The sequence below is a fragment of the Eschrichtius robustus genome, chromosome 11 (assembly GCF_028021215.1).
Source record: "Eschrichtius robustus isolate mEscRob2 chromosome 11, mEscRob2.pri, whole genome shotgun sequence".
Classification (NCBI taxonomy): domain Eukaryota; kingdom Metazoa; phylum Chordata; class Mammalia; order Artiodactyla; family Eschrichtiidae; genus Eschrichtius; species Eschrichtius robustus.
In genome coordinates this window covers 91,280,554-91,297,327 of record NC_090834.1, presented here as the reverse complement: position 1 = coordinate 91,297,327, position 16,774 = coordinate 91,280,554, and the positions used below count along the sequence as shown (strand labels likewise).

The 16,774-nt window shown below is 39.1% G+C and overlaps 1 protein-coding gene across 6 annotated transcripts in view; it reads right to left on the bottom strand.

The window, feature by feature from the left end:
- Nucleotides 1-16,774, bottom strand: part of IFTAP (intraflagellar transport associated protein) — a 57,697-nt gene that overhangs the window by 13,988 nt on the left and 26,935 nt on the right. For 3 of the 6 annotated variants that reach the window (XM_068555209.1, XM_068555211.1, XM_068555210.1), the window contains exons 3-5: nt 8,044-8,198; nt 6,736-6,807; nt 5,341-5,407 (exon numbers count right to left, since the gene is read on the bottom strand). In XM_068555209.1, the coding sequence (XP_068411310.1) occupies nt 5,341-5,407; nt 6,736-6,807; nt 8,044-8,198 (294 nt within the window). Of the gene's footprint in view, nt 1-5,340; nt 5,408-6,735; nt 6,808-8,043; nt 8,199-10,773; nt 10,988-16,774 lie in introns of all 6 variants that reach the window. The other 3 variants (XM_068555207.1, XM_068555208.1, XM_068555212.1) reach the window with 3 other exon arrangements.

Below are 16,774 nucleotides of genomic sequence, written 5' to 3'. Positions count from 1 at the left end.
TAAAAGTAGTCAAATGAGGTAAAAAACATATTATCTTCCAACATACAACAGTCAGATTGACATTTGGTTTTTCGACAGTTTTCAATAGAGGAAAAATTAACACCATAACAGAATAGAATAGTGTCTTACAAATTCTGAAAAAAAAAATAATTACAAACCTAGAATTCTCTACCCAGCAAAAATAGGGGGCAATGAAACAATAATACGATAATACTCGATTAATCCAAGATAAGCAAAAAATGAGTGAAGAAAAGAACATATAACTGGCAGGACAAGTAGAAAACAAAATAGTAAGATAAGAGATTTAAAGCCAAATATATCAGCAGCTACATTAAATGTAAATGGATTAAACACTCCAATTAGAAGATGAAGTTTTATTTGTGTGTGTATGTGTGTGTGTGTGTGTGCATGCATATGAATAAACCATATGCCACTTTCAAGAGACACATTAATGAAAACTTACTTTGAGAAAAAAAAATAACTGCAAAATAAATAAAAGTGGAAATGTAAACAGAGGAAGATTACTGCCCATCCAAGGAGAAGGTCAGGAAGATCAGGGAAGAGTGACTTCATGGGTGGAGTTGGCATTTGACAGTGATAATAAATCATATCCCTCTACTTTAAATACAGAAATAAAAGAAAAATCCATACAGGAGTCAAAAAGATGGGGATCAAAATATGAGCTTTATAACTAATGGAGCTGACTTTGAAAATAGAGCTTGTCCTGCAGTCACAATTTGGCCTCTTATTTATCAAACTTTCCTTCCAAGTCTAGACCTTGGACTATCCCACCTGACAGGGAGTCTGCATAGATGACATGAATCCAGCCAGGTATAAGGAGAACCTCTTCACATCGCTAGAGCCCTTAGAGTAGGGGCTCAGAGAGTGATACCTCCAGACATTTGTCTAGAGACGGTTCTCAGCTTCAATTGCATGTTAGAGTCACCTGGGAAGCTTTAAAAACTGCCAATGCCCAGGACACACACCAGACTACTGGGAAAGGATCTCCAAAGGCAGGATCCAGGTATTGTCGGGTTTTTTTTAAGCTCCTCAAGTGATTCCAATGTATCTCTCAGGTTTAAAACCACCATGTAAGGCAGACCTGGGCCCCTTTTAAAGTGTGTCTACTATAAGAAAGGTGACACAGGCACAGAAGAGAGGACATACACCTTCCAAACAGCATGAACCCAAAAGAAGAAACAAAATGTCTCATCCATACACATCAGTTTTTTTCCCTAATCTCTCCAATTAGATAATGCCTTCCTTTTCCTTTGGGGAGAAATAAATAGAGGAATTATTGAAAGGGTGGAATTATCATCCCAATTCTGTTCTCTTCTCAGGAATGGAGTGGAAGCATTTGCCTTTGTGGTTGATATGGCTTTCAAGTTTGAATTTAATAGATGGATAAGTTTGCACATTAACAAAAAAACAAAACTGGAGGAACAGGGATAGAGGAATATTTCAAAGCAAGGATTTTTCCCTCTCAATGATCTCTTAGTGATCTTCTAAGCAATGAAAGAATGATTTTTAACAGTCCCAAGTGGAAAGTAAATGAAATGCCTAAACTCTATGTTGGCTGAAATATGCCATCTTCTCCTAGCTCAGGACCTTTACACACACTGTTCTTATGATGTTCCTATATTCTCTTACCCACCCCTCACCCAGTTAATAATTACTCATCCTTTAGATCTCAGGCTCTCAGCACTTTCTCTGATCCATGGACAAATTAAATTCCCCTGCCATATGCTCTCATGAGATCTAGAGCATATGTAATTACATATTTGTGATATGTCTGATTCTTCCAATAAACTATGAATTTCTATAAGGACAGGAACCAGATCTGTTTTATTCTTTATTTTATTCCAGGATCCAGTCACAGTTGTTAAATATCTTTGAATAAGAGTCCAGGTCATTCATAGGCTACATAAAGCCTTAAAGTTGCAGATAAGGAAAGAATTTTTTAAAATAAGAGGGAGAGAGAGAGAAAATGACGCCTTCATTAGAACTGGGAGTACTGGAGAGCTTGAAAATGAAAATCAAATAAGGCTGCCAATCTTTGAGCAGGAATCAGTTGCCCGTTTTCATCCAACACAATCAACCATAGCATAAGTATACCCACTGGTCAAGAAACTTGTATAAGACAGTATAATTCTGAAAAGTAGACCTCAAAAAAGTCTCTTTGACCTTCTGCACTCATCCAGAGAACACGCCGGGCCAACTGAGGGGGTAAAAAGTAAAGACGACCAGAAGATTCTTCCTACTCCAATGGCCAAAGCATCATAACTAATACCTATTCCAAATAATAATCTTTCCGGGTAACAGTCTGGAGCATGACAGTAACTAACCATCAGGTTAACTATCTTATCTCAAAGGAGGAAAAAATGGTTAATGTGACGTCAAATAAACACAGGGCACCAAACTCTGTGGCCAAGGTTCCCTCCAACAACTGGTCAAGAGCACGGCACTGAGTTGTCTGCTTGGAAAAACTATCTCCACCTGGGATGCCAAAACAATAAGCCAAATACCAGGACAGAAACAAGCACCTGAATCTTGGAGAATATTTATGAAAATGAAAATGGTGAACAAATAAAGTCAGTGGTAGAAAAACAATACGCAACTCACTTCCTCGTTGCCCCAGGCAAATCTGTTGCTTAAACAATAATAACAGAATCTAATCAGTAAACCTCTCAGCTGCCAAAATTATACAAGCAACTTGCCTGTTTAAAATGTCACGTTTCCCGTCTGATATAAATATTCACCTTCTGCTCCCATTCCTGAAGTGTAATACAAATCAGACGCAATCTAAAATCCACCCTGGCACAACTATTTCTATCTTCTTTCCTTTCAAATGACCCAGATTGTGCATTATGAAAATTGTGAAGCTTGGTGGTCTTTTTGGTAATTGGAATAGATCACTGAAGCCTAGGTTGCTTTTTAGCCTTGGCTTTTCACATTATTTTACACCTGGGAAGGTCCTGACTAGCTCATCCAAGTCCACTGAGACTTGGCTCAGCCTCAGTAAGCTTTTATACACAAATGCAAAACTACCTGTTATCTGATTTCCAGAAAAATCATACTAGTGAGACATTTCTTTGCAATTTTTTAAACAACAGAAACAGATCTGGTAAAAAAAAAAACAAAAAAAACAAAAAAAACAAAAAAAACAAAAAAAAAAACCTTCAAAGATGGTTAAAGAGGGACTTCCCTGGTGGTACAGTGGTTGAGAATCCACCTGCCAATGCAGGGGACACAGGTTTGATCCCTGGTCCGGGAAGATCCCACATGCTGTGGAGCAACTAAGCCTGTGTGCCACAACTACTGAGCCTGCGCTCTAGAGCCCATGAGCTGCAACTACTGAGCCTGCACTCTAGAGCCCGTGAGCTACAACTACTGAGCCTGCCCGCTGCAACTACTGAAGCCTGTGTGCTCTCGGGCCTGGGTGCCACGACTACTGAGCCTGCGTGCTGCAACTCCTGGAGCCTGTGCACCTAGAGCCCGTGCTGTGCAACAAGGGAAGCCACCGCAATGAGAAGCACATGCACCACAGCGAAGAGTAGCCCCCACGTGCCTCAACTAGAGAAAGACCCAACGCAGCCAAAAAAAAAAAAAAAAACTGTTTAAAGAAAACAATGTGAAAATAATGGAAAAGGTAAGAAGACTAATTTAAAATATTGATACAACCAAAATCAGATTCGCTGGCTATGTAGGATTATGTCAGTATACAGACCTTCTCATTACTGGCAGAAAGCAAGAAGTTTAAACCATCACAAAAATGTTCAACCTGTGCACTTTTGTGCCCTCCTATGAAATTAATTTTATGTTGCAAAGGTATACAAGCAGACTCCAAGTATCACCCACAGATGAACTATATCAGAATCCCCTGGGAGTAGTAGTTAAAAATGCAGATCACTACAGTGTGTGTGTGTGTGTGTGTGTGTGTGTGTGTGTGTGTGTGAGAAAAAATAAATAAATAAATAAAATATTATCAAAAAAAAAAAAAAAATGCAGATCACTAGATGCCACAAAAGCCCTTCTGAATTAGACTCTTTCTTAGGAACAGGACCCAGGAATCTGTTCCCTTTCCCCAAATCACCCAAAACCCAGAAATAGTGTGCTTGCTCCACAAATTTGGCTTCCTCATGAATCCTCAGCAATCCCTTCTAATCCAGTCAGAGCCTCTAAACTGCTCTAATAAAGAAATTCAGAGATGCCTAAGGCATTAAAGTTAAGAGAACCTCTGTGTTTCTGTTAGATCTCTGATCTCCCTTGAACCAAGCAAGTACGGGAAAAAATCTGCAAAGTCTACTGGTTAATAGAGTGCTTGAGTAACAGTGTCTTCAGTGGAGTAGTGTGATGTTTGGAAGCAGAATAAAAATGTTAATTGCTTCCAATTACCAAAGCCTCTCAAATTCAGGCAAACAGAGAAGCCAAAGCAGAGGCTTATACAGTCAGTTTACAGACAGTGGCCATCCCCCAACCAACTACACTCTGCACTTTAACTCCTGTGTGATTACAAAGAAGCCCCCTTCCCCAACAATAATGACCATAATCGCTGTTTATGACCACCTAAGGACTGTAAACAACAATCAAACACCAACAACCAAACCCCCATGGAAACTGCCCCTTCCCTAACATGCAACTAATTTTGAGATATTCTTGCATATTAAATTAGGAATGAGAGTTTTCAAAACAAGTAACTCAAATTTTGAACATATTTCAAAGCCCCTTTGAGCAACAAAGGATACCTAGGCTTACACAGAAACGTTAACCAAGAAAGGAAAAGGCCTCATCTACATAAACCTCAGGGAAAGCCCCAGAAGAAACATTCACACTATATCTTTAGTTTTAATTGTTTGGTTTACATATTAATAAATATTTATAAAAGCAAAGATTTGGATTTTATTTTCTTTTTGTTTATTTTATGATCAATTCTCATAATTTTTATGATTTTTATGATCAACTGATATTTTAAGTAGCACTCAAAAATAATCTCAATTTACAACATGGTGCTTCTAAGGAATAAGGGTTTGACTTAAATGACTCTGAGACAATTATCCAAAAATCAATCAAATGGTAAATGGGGGGGTGGGAGGAAGAACACTTTTCCTTCATTTAAGACCAAAGATGTTACAACCTTCAACAAGTTTTGTTTGACCTTTCAGCTGAAATCTTGATTATCGAAAAAGAGACTGCAGGACTCCAGTTTTTCCTGTCTCAGGGAAAGTAGAGGTAAGCATTGCCCCCCAAAAAAAGAAAGAAAGAAAAGAAAAGCTGTCTAAAGTCTTATTTGTAGTTTCTAGAAAGAGGTCAAGCAGTGTAGAAAGGAAACAGAAAGCATACCCTTACTCATTTGGGGCTTAATCTCTTCATCCAAGTCCAAATCTTCTAAATCAAGGAAGTTGTCTACCTAGAAAAGGATTAACATCATCTTTATGCAAACTAGACCTAGAGAAAAAAAATGCAATTAAGAATCAGTGAATCCACCTCCACAACACTCAAGTGAGCAACTGAATCCCCTTTTCTCATTAACTTTTGAGTCCCAGATAGAGATCTTTATGTTCACTGTGCTTTCCCAGAGACATCTGAAAGAAGCACTCAATCTGGAAGTTGGCCCGGATTTCGTAGGCACCACAGTAAGATCTCTATACTGAAAGGGAAAAAACAGTCTGGGAAGTTTTTGAAAAGTTTTTGTTCCTGATTCTATCCCAGAATATATACCACCATCAAGACAGTCTGAAACAGTGTTTCTGTTTTTTGGTTTTGTTTTATTGCTTTTGCTCCTCAAGCAAATGATGGTGGTGGGTCTGGCTATTCTCATAACAGTGTGCTTTAAACTCCAAAAAGAGAGTAGAAACTAAAGAAAGCAGGGGAGAAGGTTCATTCAAGACAAAATCATCCTGCCCCAGGTAATTGCAAGAGAGGTGAACAGGGCAAAAAATCAAGTGTTCTCTCTTTCGAACAAATAAAACTGAAAATTACTTCAAAGGTAAAAAGCAGAGCAAATGACCTTTACAGACAGTAGCAGCATTTCAATGTTGCTTTCCACTGCAAGGTGACAATGAGACATTTTAGATTAACAAAATGGTAACACTTCAGACATGAACCAATTCATCTCAGGTGAATATCAAAGAGTGTGAATAAACAAATGATTTCACCACTGGCACCAAGGCAGATCTGGTAAAGGCATGATGTCAAAATGCCTTTTATGCTTATGACCTAAAACATGTACATAACAGAATACCGTAAAATTATAAATTTAGATCTCATCATTGGAATTCAAAACACAGCCTGGGTCTTTCTTCCCCACTCTCTACCTGCCAGACCATGGCTTGTAGCTTCCATTACTTGGAAGTACATAACTACAGTTATTTTTTGACTTCCAAGTGACGCAAAAATTTATCTTCCATATGATGGTTTCAGTACTAAAACTTGAGAATCTGTTATATTGTCATTTCTCTTAACTAATGGTATATGTTCAAGGGGACGAGAGTCATGTTCCTCTATTGAAGCACCCCTTCCACTTGTAAAGCTTTGAGGAAAAAAGATCCAGAACCCAGCCAACCAAGGACAGTTTAAGATAATCAAACACCACTTTTCTTTTTTAAAGCATATAGACAAAATCTGCTGAATTCTCCAAATTTGTATGACAGACAGCAAATGAGTCCTGTGAGGTTTTTATCGTTTTTATGCTCTTTCTGGGTTTTGGCCATGGAATAAAATCGAATCATGCCTCACCTTCACCTTTCCTGCCCGATTCAGATCACCTTGAAAGGAACTGCCAACTTTTTGGCCTTCATCCATCACTATCTGGGAAAACAAACAAAAAACACTGAGGACATATTGATGGGAACATGAAACAACTGAAAATAAAGAGGCTGATCTTGTAGCCCTTCAGGCACTAAAATTCCCTTTCCGTTTTCTGTTAATTAGCTATGCATGACAAACCATGACACCTTAGTGACAGCAGATTCACTAAGTCATAGCAGCCGTCAGGGAATAGGTTCCAGGAGGTCTGACTTCTACTTCTGTCTTCTAGACTCATCTACAGTGTAACCTAGGGTAAATTATTTAACCTCAATTGTTTCATGTGTAAAATATGAACACTCCGCACCTCATTACCCCAGCTCCCATCCCATCCCAATGAATCTCTGAAGGACAAATCAGAGAATGCTAATACAACATTTTCAAGTTACTAGGAAAAAATACCGTGGAATGATTCTTTGCCTCTCACACACCGGTTAAAGACTCAATAGAAAATGTAATTCCCATTGCCAATGATTGCCAGTAGACAGTGAATCCTCTAGAAAGAAAAGTTCTTGTCCCATAATCACCTCACTGGAAAGAAGTTATAGAATTAAAGAATTATAGCCCTTCGCTGTATATAAACACACTTCTAATATGGAGATTTTTCTCCCTTGCATAAAACCACAATCTCATATACAATTCTGTCCACGATATCACAGGGGATACACGATGAGATACAAAGTAGAAACTCAAATGGCTTAAAAAATAGAACAGCTTCCACTAGGATTCCTTGATAGTTACAAACCATAGCTAAAGAGAATGTGAATATAGTCTATGAAGTCTTGAAGATTAGGAATAGAGCATCTAACATTTATTTATTGACCAAATCTTGGAAGAACCAAGATAACATATTCTACTTTAAGTCTGAAGGACACGAATCCAGGACAGGTAAAAGAAACTCTCATTTACATAGAGAATTATAAAAAAGAACTCTTTTGTCCCAGAGGACAAGCTAAAATATAGACATAATTTCAAGAAAAATCTGTAGATGGCAGATCCTTAAGAGGTTTTTAACAAAAATTGGGGATAATTAAGTTACTATCATAAAAGTTGGCTGTTGAAATCATGAAATCTAATGATGATTTTCAGTAAAGTATCCCAAAGGCACTCCTTCTAAAATTAGGAGTCTGAGTTACTGATCCAATAGCTGTCTGATGTTTCTTATTATGCTCTCTTTCTTTTTTTTTAATTCATGATGAATTTTTTTTCTCTGTTTCTGTAAATGTGCTACGGTATTACCTGTTCCTCTTCTGAACACTGTGACGAAGTACGAAGAAAGATGGCTTTACTGCTAAGATGGTGATCATTTGGTTCATTTCTCTGAGTAAATTTTACTGAAGTAAAATTGTTTTCTGAAGAATTGGTTCCAAAGGCTCCTCTTTTGGTCAAATTATCTGAAATGATAAATTACATAATATTAGAAAACACCCACCACATCCAGTCTAGTTTATTTTGTGTTTATTGAGAATCTTCCTTCCAAACAAAAAAAATACTTTTCAAAAAAATCTACAAACTGAATGCTTGAAGCATTAAACACTCTTAACCTATAAAGTTATTTCTAAAAATGCATAGAAAGATAACACTATTTCATTCACTATTCAACAAACATTTATAAGTTTGTATCCAGCACTTTTCTCAGCCATTGTTAAAAGCTCAATAAAGTATTTGCAAGACTCTTGGACATTACCGATCTCGTTTTTTTTCTAAATTTGAGGGTTTTTTTAAAAATATGGAGGCAATGTATGGATGATTTTAGAAAATTTGTAAAAGAAAAAGATTAAAATTAGAATATCACTCATAATCCTACAAGACAGAAAAGATGCAACAAAATTTTTTCAGTGGCTACTTTTCTCATCTTTTATCTATTCACCCATAAACTTCTAAAAGTCAAATGGAATTGTACTGTACATACCATATTATAAGTCAACTTGAGAGCAATATTTTTTCATACTATTGCATATTCTGCATAATTTTAATGATTACAGAGAATTCCACTGTATATATTTAACATAGTTTATTTAACCAATTCCTATTCTCAACTATTTAAAACTATAAACAATGAATACATTTGTGCTAAATCTTTGCACATTCATGATTATGTCCTTAGGATAAGGAAAGAGTCTAAGATTCATCCTGAATCAAGAGAAAATTCTGATAACATGATGCCATTAACAGAAATGTGGGGGACAAATTCAGATGAGAGAGAATGAATTAACCTTTGTCCATGCTGCATTTGAGGTGCCAGTGGAAACTGTGAGGGAAATGTCCCAGAGGCAACTGCAAATGTAGGCCAAAATGTGGGAGGGAGATTACAGCGATAGGTAAAGAGGTGGTAGTCGATTACACTGGGGCAGTGGTTTAAGCCATAAAATTATTTTTAATATTAGCAGCAATATTAAAATAAATAAGAGTTAACACTTACTTGAGGGTCAGACTGTCTTTTATTATGCATCTCATAAATCTCATTTAAGCTTCACAACAACCCTAGAGGTAGGTACTGTTAGTATCCCCATTTTACAGGTGAAGAAACCAAGGCCTACAGAGAGATTAAATAATTTGTTCAAAGTTACACATCTGGTAAGTAGCAGAGTGGGGATGTGAACCCAGGCCTTCCTAATCCAGCACTCACTGCTGTGCAACTTAGAATAGTACAGTAAATGAAGGGAGAGGGTTCTTAGAGAATAGAAGAATAAAGCAGAAAAAAAAAAGAAAATTTAAAATCCCAGAAAGGAGACAAAGAAGAAAAGTTTACAACAGTACAAGAAGAACCCAGGGTGCACGGCACATACTAAAACTAGAATTCCCTTGCTGCAAATGACAATAGCAAAACACAGGAATCTACTTCAAGGATCACTAGAAGAGTGACTAAGGGATTCAAAAGAGGCCAAGTGGCAGAAATCAAGCTACTGTCAGATTAGGGCACCCTGTTCCATCCCCTTACAATACTCCACCATGGAAAGATTCTGGAGACATGGGTTTGTTTTATTTGTGAGCAACCTGGGCAGGTATCTAACTGAAGGGGTTACAAAACAGCCTAACCCACCGAAGTGGCATGTTTGTTTCTCTTGAGCCACTGGTTGCATGGCTTCAAAATCAGTAAAGATTCTTGTTGTTCTAATGATCTCGGCCTGGTGCAAGGCAGCCAGAATCCTCTGTTTGCTTCTGAATACCTCATCACTGGTAGAATTAAGACTTGTAGGGGGACTTCTCTGGTGGCACAGTGGCTAAGAATCCACCTGCCAAAGCAGGAGGCACGGGTTCAGGCCGTGTTCCGCGAAGATCCCACATGCCGCAGAGCAACTAAGCCCGTGCGCCACAACTACTGAGCCTGCGCCCTAGAGCCCGTGAGCCACAACTACTGAAGCTCACGCGCCTAGAGCCTGTGCTCCGCGACAAGAGAAGCCACCGCAGTGAGAAGCCCGCTCACTGCAACTAGAGAAAGCCCGCGCGCCGCAACTAGAGAAAGCCCGCGGGCAGCAACGAAGACCCAACGCAGCCAAATAAATAAACAAATAAATTTATTAAAAAAAAAAAAAAAAAAGACTTGTAGGGATATCTATAGGACATTAACACAGAAATACTGTTGGGGAGCAGAGATAAGGTAGCCTAGCCTATAATACAGCATTAGCTCAATAAGCCAGAGAGGGAAAACACAAATATTTAATGCACCGCTTTTTCTTTCAAAGGGATATATTAGCAAACACCACCAGCTCAGGCCAGCTCTCTCTACTGCCTCCTGCACCAGCACCCATGACTCCTAATTAGCTACTACTGGGACGGGTGACTCCTGCCTTGTGCCCCCAACAAATCCCTGCAAACTCTGATATGAAGCACTCGCCTTGGCTGCTGGGGGTGGAGGGGCTGAGGGGCTGAGTAAGGAAGGTGATGGGAGGGTTATAGGAACACTGCTGGAGTAACCAGCACGATGTCAGGCCACAGAAGTGAGGACAAAATGGTCTTAGGACTTACCCTCCCTGACTTCTTCCTCTTTTACAGCCACAGTTATGGCTGTAAAATCATCAGTCCTAGGGCGGAGACAAGCAGTGGCAGCAGCGTGGAGCAAGATAGGCATGGAGATGCTTGGAAACAGGAGTGAGGAGGAATGAAAGGGTTCTTCAAACTTCATCAAAGTTAGAGGCAAGCAGACTTCCAGTGGCTCCCTGCCATTCCTCAGTGCCCTGTTCTAATAAGAGGCAGAATAGTTTCAGTTCTCCTTGCTTATCCTTTAAGTCTAGCACAACCTAAACCTAGTATTTCCTGAGAAAATACCGTGTACTCAGCACAACACTACTGTAATAATCTATTGATTTACGTACTTGAAAACCACAGTGATGTCTGGGAAGAACAGATGTTCCGTAAGGACAAGTTCTGTTTGTTCTTATAATCACTCAGTGTACTCCTCTGCCATTTCCAATAAAACACCAGGTTATTTGACAAATAACCAGATGAAACTCCTTCAAAATAAAGAGCAAAATATAATGAAGTCCCAGCTTCTGATGCTGACGTGGAACGATGGTTGAGGTCTCAGATCTAACACAATTTCTTGTTTACTCTTTCAAAACTTCGTCCTTTCATAAACATAAAGCTTTCATTTTTAAAATATGGAAAGATTCAGAAAAGAACTTGTTCTCTCTCTGACTGAACCTACAGTTTAAGACTCCTTCCTAAACCTTGAAAGCAGTTTCACAAGAGTAAGTACTATTTCACTCCAAAGACCCCGAAGGGCTTCTTACAAATGCTTTTATCATTTTTTAAAAAAACAGCACAAACAAAATCTCTTGGCAGAAGAAGATAGGAAAAAAGTTCTTTTTCAATATGATAATGACAAAATGCCAGATGTTGGCACAGCCCAGAATCCGAAGTGGCCTAAAGCCTGATTACAGTGCCAGATGCTGCTTCCCAGAGTTATCCTGGTGGCCATCCAAACATGCCACCCAAGTGTGCGTTTCATCTTCTTCTGTTTCTGCTTTTCATCAGAGTCCTTTTCTACCTTTTCATCTTATCCCTAATGTTCCTTGCTTTGAAATAAGTGCCAGACATAATACACTTTGGAAATCTAACAGCAATATTTCAGAGAACAAGTCGGTTACTGAGACCTGAAAGAGTGTTTCTTTGGGCATTTCTGAGTCAAAACTTCAATACACATGAAACAAAGGTTTTTTGCTAAAGGTTTCGTTATTCTGAAGCAATGGAATTTCAATGTTCTTTTGATACCAAACAGACAAGCTTCCAACAGATCTCCCTTACAAGGTCACCAACTACACCTACAATGTCTAATTTCAGGCCAAAGGAAAACGTTACACTCCTGCAAAAGGTTGAAACTATGGACGCCTTGATAAATTAAATACCAATCGTAAATTGACTGTACATCTTCCAGATGAAAGCAGTCAGTTTTAGAGAACTCGGTTTTGAAAGAAACTTTTTAAAAATTCAAATTCATCCATTCAAAGGCCAGACTAGTGTCCATGAGCTGAGAAGAAAGTTTAGACTTACAGGAAAGTTCTCACAGATCAACACAACCAACATCAGAACTCATGACCTAATTCTCCCAGCAACACCTGAGTGTCTGTTCTTCTGCACCATGGTCAACAGAAATACAAATCAGGAGCATGTTCTCAGTTGTGAAGAGATACTGAATATGTTGCTAAGGAGGAAAGAAAAAATCACAGGGGGGAAATTGTGTGCAACACTGGGTAGTTGCAAAAAGCCTCCTGCCGAGAGCATAGGGGATAAGCAATCATGCTTATAACAAGACTGGGTACTCTGAAAGTCAGGGGGGTGATTTTCATATACTCCTAGCCTAAAGCAATGTTGCTGTGGACAATATTCACTCTTCATTTGCCCAGCCAAACTACTTCACTCCACTGCTTCTTGATCACATTCTCCTTGGTATATGGCCTCCCCTGAAGCGATAGGCATTAGGATTAAATAAGCAATTTAAAAACGAATCAATCATAAATCAGAATAAGTCCAAAGAAGCTAAATTCAGCAGACAAATGTCTTGTCTAAATTCCCTTTGCAGTGGTCTGAATTCCAACTGTTTCATGTTCTTCACTGGAAAGGGCACAGGGAGGAGAGGATTACCTTAGCCTGGCCAGTCAGGAATAACTGTACTTTCCCCGAGGCTGGATGATAATTGACCCATTATTCATAGACATAGCTCTCCAGCTGCCAAGACACAAATGCACAACCCTAGCTCAGAAAAAAAAAAAAAAAGTGTGTCAAAAGTCCAAGGTGAGGGACACAATAGCAGTAAGTTGACATTTTTGAAATGTCCAGTGTTAGGCACTTACAGAGAGAAAAAAAAGTGAGGAAAGTGTAAAGTTGCTGTAAGTTTATTTTCAGGGAGAAAAGCTGAGTGGTAGTTGAGTTATGCAACTTATTCAACCCACAGGTTGTATCGTGGGCATCAACTATGTGCAAAGTGACCCAAGATGGGTAAGACCCAGTCCCTGCCCTTATGGAGCTTACAAACTAAGAAGTTAAGCCAGGTATGCAAACCACCCAAATAGAACACAACTAACGCAGAGGATATAAGGGAGCACAAAGTTAGAGAAGGGTGAAATCACAACTGGTTTGGGAGAATCACAGAAGGCTTCATATAGGAATGGGGAGTCTGAGCTGGGCTTTGAAAGACGGCTATGATTTCAGCAGGTGCGCCCTGTGAGGAGGTATCCTACAAAGGGAAAACTGTACAAACAAAGCCCCCAAGGTGGGAACACGTGGGGCCTGAGGAAGAACCACCATGTATTCCAGGAAGGCAGGAGTACATATTCTGCGATGCACGGAAGGGCTGCTATTTGCAGGCTTGACAAAAACTCTGTAGTATACCAAGGCCCTTGGGAGTCATAACTAGAGCTGTGCTCTAAGATGAAATGGATGGAATGCGGCAGAGTGGTTCAGATACTTTCATACCAGAAAGTATGGCGCTTCTGTGGCAATCCAGGTGAGAAGTAAAGGGAGCCTCAGCGATGGATTTAAGAAAGGAGAAAAGAGCTCACAAAGTAGGTTCTTTTTGTGTTTCTAGAACAGATATGAAGACACTGTCTCCAAGCGGTTATGTTTCCTCCCTCTAGATATCTCAGAATGTTCACCTTATCTTCCCATGGCAATCTGTATTATTCTTTTAGTTTAATTTGGCATGCCCCAGATAACTTAAAAACAACAACAACAAAACAATCTCTGTGATGGTGGCAGTAGATATTACAGCATGCTTGCAACCTGTCAAATGGATTACATGTTGGTGCAAAGAGGCCACACATATCATCCCATAAGATAAACTCACCTTCCCAACTGCTTTAGTCAAGGCCGCAGAAGGGAGCTGGTCCAGCGTGGGAGCAGATGCAGCGTATTTGAGCACAGCTTCCCTGAGCTCCCAGAATGCCTAACAGGGTGACACCTGTTGGTGACACTGTCTACACAAAGTAGGATCTTGTTTCTTTTTGTATCACTGTCCTTATCTACTTAAAAATTTCAAGTCTATGCACAAATGGTTTATTTTCTTAATAGGAAATATTTATGACAAGCAGGATCCTCCTAGTTCTTCAGCCAAATGCAGAGTCACGAGGCCATACGCTCATCCAGTGAAGAACTCAGGTAAGGATCTAGGTATCCATGAATAGTAGCTCCACCTCTCCATAGCTTTAGTGAGGTATATTTATAGAATTCACTTAAGTGTACAATTCAATAATTTTTAATACATAGAGTTGTCCAACCGTCACCACAATTACATTTTTAGATCATTTCCATCACCCCAAAAAGTCCCAGGTACTCATCTGTAGCCACTCCCCATTCCTATTGCCAACACAGGCAGCCATTAATCTACCTTTTATAGCTAAAGATATGCCTTTCCTAGACATTCCATATAAATACAGTCATATGATACATGGTCTTTTGTACCTGACTTCTCTACTTAGAATGACATCTTTGAGGGTCATCCATGTTGTAGTATATATCAGTATTTCACTCCTTTTTATTGTCAAAAACTATTCCATTATCTGGATAGACCACATTTTGTTTTTCCATTCACCAGTTAATGGACATTTGGATTGTTTCCACACTTGGTGCCCCCTTGATTCTAATACTGAGTTTGATCCAAAGACCACCATCACTAATCCGATTCCATGCGGTGCCACGACATGCTGAAATCAACACAAAGGCCAGCCACAGAGTCCCAGCTTCCCTTCACACCCCAACAAGGGGAAAAATGCATATAGTAATTGAAGCTACAACTCTGATCATCTTATTGTCTCATATGGTCACAGCCTTAGAAACATGATCCTGTTTTCTTCTTCAAATGTATCTGAAATCATCTGCAATTACCCTTCTTAGTTGTCCGTGCTCTATCTCTTCCCACTAAAATGTAAGCCTAAAGAGAATAGGGACCTCTCCATCAGAAACTTACTCACAATTCCTGAAAGGGAAAATGTTGTTTCCCCATTCCCAAGGACATGTAATGATTAAGACTGGAAGGTAGACTGACACACTACACTTCACCCAGCGAGCTCACTGTGTGCTTAGCACCATGCTAGGCTGGAAGACTACGAATTGGGAAAGTTAAAGGACATGACTTCTGCCTATGAGAAACAGAATCTATCCCCTTAAAACTTTTACTCACTCAAAGGCATAACATTCTGCATATCTTTCAGCCAGCATTTCCATGTCTAAGAATTTATCCAAAAAAATAATTAAATATGTGGGCAAAGATTTCACTACAAAGCCAATAATGTCTGATCTATTCCCCTGAAAATTTTTACTTAATCAAGGCCTTACATTTTTTCATATCTTTGAACCAGCATTTCCATGTGTAAAAATTTATCCAAAGGCCATAAATAAGAAGGGTACAAAAATGTAGCTACCAAAAATTAATACTACTACTAATACAGCCAAAGTCATTACAAGGACCTACAAGGCTATCCATGCCTCATCCACCCCCACCTCCACACCCCCTGACCTCAGCTTCTCCTCCTCTCACCCCTGCTCAGGCCACTCTGGTCACTCTGGCCTCCTCGTTATTCCTCAACCAGCCCAGGCACTGCTGTCACTAGGTCTCTGTACTAGTTGTTCCCTTGGCCTCAAATGCTTTTCCCTCAAGTCTCTGCAGGCTTAACTCCCTCTCTTCCTTCCAATCCTCATTCAGATTTTACCTTCCCACGGAGGCCTAACCAAATCACCCTACATAAAATTGCCACCTTACACCCCTGCTACCAGCACTTATGATCCTCCATACTCTGCTCTGTATTCTTTTTCTTTCCCAGAGAAATTACTGTCTTCTAACACAGATATTTTTCTTATTTGTTGTGTTTATTGTTTGTTGTCTATCTCCCCCTTACAGGAAGCAAATTCCCTGAAGATAATGATCTTTGTCTCTTTTGTTCACTTATGTGAACAGCACTTCGCACATACTAGGTGTTCAATGAGCATTAGCTGTATGAATGAGGATAGAAGTTACACATATCAGTTCCCCTCACTTCTTATTGGCACATACTTAGTCAAATGGCTATACCCAACTGCAAGGGAGAATGAGAAATGTAATCTTCATTCTGAATGACCACAGAGTAGTTAAAAATTTTACTGCTGCAGAAAGAGTATGTTTTTTTGTTTTGCTGTATATGTGTATATGCATGTGTTTTGGTGCCTCTCTGTATTTTCTAATTTTCCTACCATGAACAAAAAAATAAACATTCATTTGTAGAGGTGAAAAGCATTTTCTTCAAACCCTCCATCCAGGGAGAACACATACATGCATCTCCTTCCTCCTTAAGCAGTCTTTCCTAGAAATACCAAAGAAAAATATACATATACATATATGATATTTTACATTTACATTTTTTAATATTTTGGATTCATGTTTCATTTAATAGTTAACTTTGAGGTCCCTCTTTTAAATCACAGTTACCCCAATCATAAAATTTTACACTTGAGTAAATTTTTTAAACTTACAAAGTACCCTCATGTATGAAATACAGAG